This window comes from Propithecus coquereli, unplaced genomic scaffold (genome assembly GCF_000956105.1).
Source record: "Propithecus coquereli isolate 6110/MARCELLA unplaced genomic scaffold, Pcoq_1.0 Scaffold10, whole genome shotgun sequence".
NCBI lineage: Eukaryota > Metazoa > Chordata > Mammalia > Primates > Indriidae > Propithecus > Propithecus coquereli.
In genome coordinates, this window is record NW_012133858.1 from 3,022,204 (window position 1) to 3,032,179 (window position 9,976).

The 9,976-nt window shown below is 33.9% G+C and overlaps 1 protein-coding gene across 1 annotated transcript in view; it reads right to left on the reverse strand.

Annotated features, from left to right (window-relative positions):
* Window positions 1-9,976, reverse strand: part of POLQ (polymerase (DNA directed), theta) — a 147,229-nt gene that overhangs the window by 99,036 nt on the left and 38,217 nt on the right. Inside the window, exons 13-16 of the mRNA XM_012639541.1 lie at window positions 7,206-7,399; window positions 6,173-6,297; window positions 4,476-4,719; window positions 3,356-3,365 (exon numbers count right to left, since the gene is read on the reverse strand). Of these exons, the coding sequence (XP_012494995.1) occupies window positions 3,356-3,365; window positions 4,476-4,719; window positions 6,173-6,297; window positions 7,206-7,399 (573 nt within the window). The remainder of the gene's footprint in view (window positions 1-3,355; window positions 3,366-4,475; window positions 4,720-6,172; window positions 6,298-7,205; window positions 7,400-9,976) is intronic.

Consider the following 9,976-nt stretch of genomic DNA (forward strand, 5'->3'; position numbering starts at 1 on the left):
GGGGGGGAAGTAAAGTAAGCTCAATGATTATTGTTCAGGTAGGTAGGTGTAACAGAATAGCATTAAAATCTTGACAAACCAAATAATGAAAAGTACAAACATAACTACTAGAACAAAACTATACACTCTTTCAAATTTACAAATAAAACTGTAGGCCAGGCATGGTGCCTCATGCCTGCAATCCCAGCACTTTGGCTGGTGGGGGTTGGGGGAGATGGAGAAGGAGAAAGATTGTTTGAGGCCAGGAGTTCCAGACCAGCCTGAGCAAGAGCAAGACCCTGTCTCTACCAAAAAAAAAAAAAAAAAAAAAGAGAGAGAGAGAGAGAAAGAAAAATCTAGCCAGGCATGGTGGTGTACACCTGTTGTCCCAGCTAGCCAGGAGGCTGAGGCAGGAAAACCACTTCAGTTTAGGAGTTTGAGGCTACAGTGAGCTCTGATGATGCTACTACTGCACTCTAGCCTGGGCAACAGAGCAAGACCCTGTCTCAAAAAATAACAATAATACTAATACTAAAATTGAAAATATACCCAACAGAGAAAGAAATATAGCAAATATCACATAATACACATAATTACAAAATAATTTGAGAAAATTAAGCCCAAACATATTGGTGCTATCAATAAATTTGAATATGATTAAATCATCTATTAAAAGAAAAGGGTTTTCAATTTGCTTCCAAAAGGAATATTCAACTATAACTTGACATTCAACTATAACTTGACCCAAAAATCATACCCAAAAAAAAAGTGATTCCAAAAGGCTAAAAATAAAGGGATAGACAAAGAAGGAATACCCAGGCAAAGGGAAACAAGAAGAAAGCAGTGAGAGATATTTCGACATCAGATAAAATACAATTCAAGCCAAAAGGCATTAAATGTGACAAAGAAGGTTATTATTAATGCTCAAAACCACAATCACAATAAAGAAAACAGCTATGCATAATTTCATACCAAATAACCATTTTTCTTTTCTTTTAGAGACACAGTCTAGCTCTGTTGCCCAGGCTGGAATAGCATGGCCTGATCCCAGCTCATGGCAGCCTCGAACACCTAGGCTCAAGTGATCCTCCTGTCTCAGTCTCTGGAGGAACTAGGACTACAGGTGCACGCCACCATGCCTGGCTAATTTTTTTTATTTTTCTGTAGAGACAAGATTTCTGTATGTTGCCCAGGCTGGTCTTGAACTCCTGGCCTGCCTCAAGCTATCTTCCCACCTTAGCCTCCCAAAGTGCTGGGATTAGAGGCATGAGCCATCACACCCAGTCAACAAGTAACCACTTTTATAAAGTAAACACTGCAGGAGATACAAGGAGACAGAGAAAGAAACACACTAACAATAGTAGATTTTAACAAACCACTTCTCACTAAAAGACAGATGAAGTGTGTCTGTGTGTGTATGGAGGGTAGAGAAGAATAAGGAAAGAAGAACATAATGAAATAACAAATAAAGTAGAATTTATATTTCAAACATATCTTTCAAATACATATCTAGTCTGTATTTATCACATAATAGGTCACAAAGAAAACACCGGTGAGTTCCATAAAGTAGAAATATTACAAACATTTAGATTGCAGTGCAATAAATCAAAAATTATTAATAAAATAAAGAAAAGCACCTCACCTGGATAGTAACAAAACCTCTTATTGAACAACTCTTAGTGAAGGAGGGAAAACAAGCTAACTGCATAGTTTCTAAAAAACAAAACCCCACATATCAGAACATATGGGTTACAGTCAATGAAATGATCACAGAAAATTTATAGCACTTAACTCACAGTATTAAACTAAAAACAAATATTATATTATTTATCAACAAACATAAAAATGTGGAAGTGCACTAAGTATCCCTTTTGGGGGAAAAGACTAGAAAAAGCACAACAAAGTAAACAAAAGAAGTACAGGAAGGAAATAATAAAAGAAGGAATAAATGAAGTAAATTATTTTCAAAAAATGGAGACCTAACTACAATAAAAAAACAAAATCCTGGATTTTGTTTATTTATAAAATAAATCATTAGCTAACTTGATCAAGAAAAATAGGGGAAAGTAGAAATTTATAAAATAAGAAATGACAAGGAGGAAATAGTCAATAAAATAGAATATTTAAAATTTCCAAAAAACTAATTTATAGACTCTATGAAATATATTCGAAAACCTGAATGAACCATTTCCTAGGGAAATACAGAATACCAAAATTAAAGATAGAAAGCTTAAAGAGAGTAATTCTTGAACAAATAAACCAGAAATTATAATTAAAGAACCCCATAAAAAGATACCAGGTCCACCATGGTTTCACAGGGTAATCATATCAAACCTTTAACCACATAGTCCCAAGATTCTATAAATTATTACAGACTTCCTAAGTCTTTTTTATAAAACAAGTCAATATCAAGCACTGATACCAAAACCTGAATGAAGACAGTGCCAAAATAAGACAAGAAAACTACTGACTAATATTATTTATGAATAACAGTGCAAAAGTATACTAAATTAAATATTAACAAACAGAATCTAACATCATGTAAGAAATAACATCCCATAACCAAGTGAGAGTGAAATTAATTCTGGGAATACAAGATTGATTCAATATTAGGAAATCTATTAATATACCATGCTAATAGATGTAAGAGAAAAAAAACAACACAGTCATATATTGCTTAACTACAGGGATAAGGTCGAAGAAATGTATCATTAAATGATTTGGTGTTTCTGCAAACATCCAAGAGTATACTTACACAAACCTAGGTGGTTTAGCCTACTACACACCTAGGCTATATGGTATATAGCCTATTGCTCCCAGGCTATGAACTTGTACAGCATGTTACTGTACTGAATACTGTAGGCAACTATAACACAATGGTAAGTATTTGTGCATGTAAACATACCTAAACAGAAAAGGTAATACATTGCACCATGGCTACAATGTCACTAGGTAACAGGAATTTTTCAACTCCATTATAATCTTATGAGACCACAGTGGTATATGTAGTATATCATTAAAACATCATTATTTCCTGAGCGACTGTAATTATCTCCATAGATGTTTAAAAAAAAAAAAAAAGCCTTTGACAAGATGTAACAACCATTCTTGATTTTAAAAAATTCCAAAAAATTACAATTATTGTACTGGACATTTTCTTAAAATGATAAAAATACACACACATGGAGTCCTAAAGCCAGAGATATTTCCACTAAGATCACAAACAAAGGAAAAAATGCCCATTATCTTTAGTACTATTTGACATTGTATTATAAAAATTAGCTAATTCAATTAGACAAGAGAAATCAATTAGAAGCATAAGAATTGGTAAGGAAGAAGTAAGATATCCCTATTTACAGATGACATGGCAGCATACCTGGAAAACCCTAGAGAATCAATGATAAAAACAATAAACTCAAACAGTAAGAGTCCAGGGGCTGTAATCCCAGTGCTTCTGGAGGCTGAGGCAGGAGGACCACTTGAGGCCCGGAGTTTGAGGCCAGCCTAGGCAGCACAGTAAAAGGCCATGTTCCCTAAAACACCCGCAAAAATACCCCTTGAGAAAAAGAACCAGAATTTGCACAAAGGCCAGCTCTCAATATCTAACAAAGATACAGATACAAATACCGCTAACGAAGATTTTTTGCCCCTTTATCTCTCATCCCTTCTTCCCACCTCAAACCTTAAGATTACAAAAGAGAAAGAATAAATGAAGACTAGACCCTACCCCTTCCCACACATTACAGGTTTCAGAGTCTGAGTCAGGCCTAAAATGAGTGGAAGGGAAGAAACATTTTTAATACATGAAAATAAAACTATTAGTACCTGAAAGTAACTAAATAGCTATAGGATCTGACTGAGATTTCATGTTGGAATGAGTTCAAAGAATAGTGGTAGAAAAAATAATTAAGCTATTCCTTGATAATATGCTGAGTCCACCCCATTCTATAAATTAGTTACACACATACACATACATACACAGACACACACATACACACACACACACACACACAAATCAAGGAATCTTCTCACAAATTGTTTTGAGGGACTAGTGTTCCAAAGAACATTTGAGAGGAGTGTATTTTAAAATGTTCTTGCCAAAGAAAGTTTAAGATTAGCCCCAGATATATAATAAAATCAAATCAAAATCAAAATTCATCAAAATTTATTAAACTTAATAAAAATGTATTAAAACAGATCAAAGTCAAAGCAGATCAAAATTCATCGAAGCAGAAAGCATTGGTACCACACTTTCAATCTTTCTAGGAAAGAATTATGACAGTTTCAAAAATGCCTTTTAAGTCATGCGATACTTTAAAAATATACAAAATAAAGGGTAATCCTCAAGGGGGAAAAAGTAGCCACATTTTCTTCCAGTTACACCAAGTATGCATGAGATTATCTCTGAGGGAAATACTGCAATACATTATCTATTATTTAAAAATTGACATGATTTTTCACTTAATAACCCTATGTACATAAAGGGACTTTCTTACCTTTTGAAAGGTACAGCATTTTTGAGAACCACCTCCACCTCAGCAATATTTGCTCTAGCAAGATCTGCCACAGTAAGAAAGCCAGAAGCATAGAGGGCCCTGGCTCGCTGTGCATTAAGTAAGGATACCCGGACCAGGTCGCACAGCTCCCTCTGGATGCCAAATGTAAGACGCTTCTGAAATTGGGAAAGTAGTAGTTCCATGTTGTGCCACCCCAGACGGTTGGAAAATACTGTAATCATCCCTAGAAAATTCATAGAGTATTTTTTAAATTAAAGTTCTTATAGACCAATTCTCGATTTCTTTAGATGTACTTTCTTCTGTCTTGTTTTTTCCTTGCAGAATTGCAAAGTTTAACAAGGCCCAAAGTGTAAATTAATAAGAGAGCAGACATATATCAAGTACTTAGCCTTACTGGATAATAAATATGCTAAACACATTAAATGTCATCTCATTTATTCTTAATCCTGAACTTACCTGAAAACTGAGGCAGAGCACAGTTTAAACTCAAAACAAACTAAAAGCCCTCACCCTAGTTCATTCCTCTCTCTTCCTTATTTTCTTTTTGTAAGGAACAAAGAACTCTTAAAAACAAGTGAGGAAAACAAGAAAGCTTTTTTAAATATTCAAGGGTTCAGAGGACTACAGAGTGGAGTTCCCTTGTTATTTTCTTCGAAAAAGACTGCCCATCTCAATAGCTATACCCTCTTGAAATAAAGAGGCAGAGGAGCCCAGTGCCAAGTCATTAAGAAAGTCACTTCCCTATGAGAGGATCTTTGATGCCACTAAGTTGAAGAGCAAGTTCCTTCCTCTTTACCATCCTCTCCCTCCATCTTCCCCTCAGTGTGCCCTCATAAGCACATACCTTCACAACGAAACCTCTTAAACATATAAATATAAACACTGCCTAGTAGCCCAGAGTTTCCTTCCTAAGGGCTTGTAAGGATTCCTTAGTAAATTCAGACCCAGAATTTCTCCATTTGCCTAGCTTAGGGTTTAATATATTAAGGGAGACCAGTGGTTTCTTAGAAGAGATAATATTTAGAATAGTTAGACAAGAGTTCAGAAATCCCTTTCTATCTGCCATACTCCTTGTCACAAACATGTATTAATCAGTACCTTGATGACAAAAGGGAGACCACTGAGAACTTTGTTTCTTCCTGCGACAGGAAAAAAAAAAAAAGAAAAAGAAAACAGAAAGGAGAGGGACAGCCTGCAGGTTGCTCAGGAATGGCAGGGCAATAAGGTCTAGACATTCAGCTAGTTGCCAGTCCTCTGTAAAATGGTACTAAGCGCTGAGGAGCCAAAGGTTTAGATTTCCTGATGGCAAGAACTACACAAAATTATAGCACTTTTAGAGAGGCCTACAATAAAATGGAATTTGAAAAAAACTTAATTTTATTTTTTATTTTTTTATTTCAGCATATTACGGGAGTACAGATCTTTAGGTTACGTATGTTGCCCTTGCCCTCCCCCTCCGCAAGTCCGAGCTTTAAGCGTGCCCATCCCCCAGATGGTGTGCATTGCACTCTTTGTATATGCATATACCCGTCCCCTCCTCCCCCATCTCCACTGTCCGACATCCAATAAATGTTATTCTTATATGTGCGCTTATGTGTTGATCAGAAAAACTTAATTTTAACTTGACTTCAAACCACAGAGACTTAAATAAATTTGAAACCTTTTGTTTAACTGACCTGCATAAACAGCAGCTGACTGTTGCAAAGATTGAATCTGTCCACGATTGCATCCATATTTCTGATTAATTTCCTTTAAGGGAATTTCACTGATTAAATCTAATAGCACAAGACTGGTGAAAAACCTAAGAATAAATCATCAAAAGTATGGTAAGAAATCATTTATGTCTACTACAAAAGTATAATGTGTATTGAAAATCTAAAAACCAAAAAGGCAACAGAGGGTTTACACACTGTGGGAGGATTCCTAACAGAAAATAGAGTTAGTGGACAAAGACCAAGATAAATATTTGCAAAGCAAGTTTTGACATGCATTAGTACTATAGCAAAGAACTAATGTCTGTGTAACAAAAAAGGTCACCCATATTTTAATACTGCTAACTAATTTCAAGAAATAAGACTTGGTTCAAGAAATGTGCCAGCACAAAAATTTAAAAGAAGACCTAATACCTAGTCAAATGATTATCTAATCATTATTTTAGTAAAATGACAGAATCTGATTGTAAAATTCAATTTTGATTTGAAAGGAAACAATGGCACAAATAATGCAAGTACATAAATCCTTATAAAATCTACACTTGACTGTTTTGTAAATAGAAATTAACGCTTGAAGAAAAATAATTTCATTATATTTCAAAGAAGCTAAAAGCATGTACAATTTCCCCACCTTAACCTTTTATTTAGCCCTTCCCTACTGGTAATGAATCACTTCTAAGGATGACACAAAGCATAACAACCAAATGAAGCCGCAGTAAGTTGGCAGTTCTTCTGATTCACACCTTCGTTACTAAAGGGAAGTAATAAATATTCTACTTTAAAAGATCTTTATATTTAATGGCTGCTAAACTATAAGCTGCAGGATGAAACTAAAATATTGATAAATTCAGTAAATACAGAAAATTGAAAAATCTTACTACAGTCAGCCAACTTTTTTATTTTATTGACAATGAAAATGACTACAATAAGATGGACATCTAAAACTATGTTAACACTATTGTTAAATACTGGAGAGTCTGGGAACCTTAATGTTTACCTTTTATGGATGGCCATTTGTCGGTGCTGTCTCTCAGTTCTAGCAACTACTTTTCCTTTCACACAGCGAGCCAAGAACCCTTCTTCAACTCCCACTAGCTCTGCCACCCTTTTCATGGAAGTTGGCAACTTCTCCCATAAACAGAAAAATCGATACCAATCAATAGTAGTCCAATCCTCAAACATAGGTGTAACCTACAGGGAAAAAGTAACAATCATTAGCTAAAACTACTCCACTACAAAAGAACAAAACTATAAATACAAACTTCATATTAGCCAAAAGCCTCAGGATTTAGAAAAATTTCTAACTGTAATAATACCTCATTTATATGGAAACATCATTTATTCACAAACAATTCACTGCTAGGAAAAAGGAAACCACTAAGCATACAAACTAAATTTTACAGAACCCAAGTCTTTTAATCATAGACATTTCAAATATCAACATTCTGACTTTAGATATAATCTTAAGTACTTTATATACTTTCCAAGAAAGAATCAGTAAAATAAAAAGAGGAGGGAGGGAAGAAGCAATATTCGGAGTCAACATATTATATAAAATGTCCAGGATTCAACAAAAAATCATGAGACATACAACAAATAGGAAAGTATGTCCCAAACACAGGTGGAAAAGCAGGCAAAATAAACATCTTTGAGCAGGTCCAGATGTTGGCATAAGCAAAGACTTGAAAGCATGTAAATATGATCAAAGAACAAAAGAAAACCATGCCTAAAGAAGTAAAAGAAGGTATAATGATAATATCTCCTCCAGTAGAGAATATGAATAAAGAGAAGATTATAAAAAAGAGTCAGTTGGAAATTCTACAGTTAAAAAGTACAATAACTAAAATAAACAATTCCCTAGAGAACTCAACAGTATATCTAAGCTGGCATAAGAAAGAATCAGCAAACATGTAGATGGATTGATAGAGACTATGTAATCTGAAAGAGATGAGAGAAAAAGAAGGAAAAATGAACAGAGTCTCAAAGAAATGTGGGAAACATTAAGTATACCAACATATGCATAATGAGAGTACCACAAGAAGATAGAAAGGAATAGAAAAAATATCTTAAGAAATTATGGCTAAAAATGTCCCAAATTTGATGAAAAACATTAATCTACATATCCAAGAAACTCAGTGAACTCTAGGATAAATGTAAAGAGATCCACACCAAGATGCATCATAGTCAAAACAGTAAAAACTAAAGAAAAAAAGAAAATCTTGAAAATAGGAAGAAAAAAAAAGGCATCATATACAAAGAAAACCCAATAAGATTAAGAGCTAACTTCTCATTACAAACAATGGACACCAGAATGCAATGAGATGACATACTCAAACTGCTGAAAGAAAAAGAAAAAAAAAAAAAAACTATCAAATAAGAATCTTATGTAAAGGAGAACTATTTTTTTTTTTCAAAAATAAAGATATAACAGAGACATTCCCAGATAAACAAAAGCTGAGAAAATTTTGCTTGCAAACTTGTCTTATAAAAAATACTAAAGAAATCTCTTTAGGTTGACAGAAAGTGACGCATCCAGTTCAAAGCGCTGTTGAAAGGAAGGGGAAGGGAAAGGGGAAGGGGAAAGGGAAGGGGGAAAGGAAGGGAAGGAAAGGAAGAAGAGAAGAGGTGACCCAAAACAGTATTTCAATTCCACACACAAAAAAACAAAGAGGGCCAATAAAGGTAATCATGTAACATAATTGCATATTTCTCCTTTCTTCTCTTGACTGAGTATAAACAGCAACTGTATAAAACAATTATGCATAAAATTGAATTGCTGAACCTATAACATATAAAAATTGCAATATATTTGACAATAACGGCCCAAAAGAGGCAGGTGGGAGCAAAGCTATATTGTACTAAGAACAAAAGATAGTATCCCAAATCCATAAAAATAAATGGGGGAAAAAAAAACACAATGGTAAATAAGAATGTTAATATAACAAACTCTATAAATATACATTTGCTCTCCTTCTCTCAGCTTCTTTAAAAACATAAAATTACATAAAGTAATAATTATAATCTACTGCTAGAGGTTTGTAACAAGCATAACAATAATGGCACAAAAAAAAGAATAGCACTATACAGGAATAAGGTTTCTATATCTCACTGGAATTAAGTTACTATAAATTTTAAGCTGTACATGGTAATGTCTTGAGTAATAACTAAAACAATAACTCCAAAAAATATAGAGAAAAATTAAAGAAATTAAAATGTCATACAGTCATGTGCCACATAATGACATTTTGGTCAACGATGGACTGCATTTATGATGGTGGTCCCAGATTATAATAGACCTGAAAAATTCCTATCACCTAGTAGCATCCTAATGCCATAGTACACGCATTCCCCTTTCTGTTTAGATATACAAATACTTACCATTGTGTTACAGTTGCCTATAGTATTCAGTATAGTATCATGCTGAACAGGTTTGTAGCCGAGGAGCAACATACTATATCATATAGCCTAAGTGTGTAGTAGAGTATACCATCTATGTTTGTGTAAGTACATTCTATGATGTTTTCACAACAGTGAAATTGCCAAATAATGTATTTCTTAGAATTTATCCCCATTATTAAGTGATACATGGCTATACTAGAAAATATTCCTTTGATTCAAAATAAAGCAATAAAAGAGGTACAGAACAAAAATGACATGAGATATATAGAAAAAGACAAATAGAAAATTGAAAATATAAATCCAATCATATCAATGATAACATTAAATGTGAATGGATTAAATAATCTAATGGTAGAGATAACAGACTGG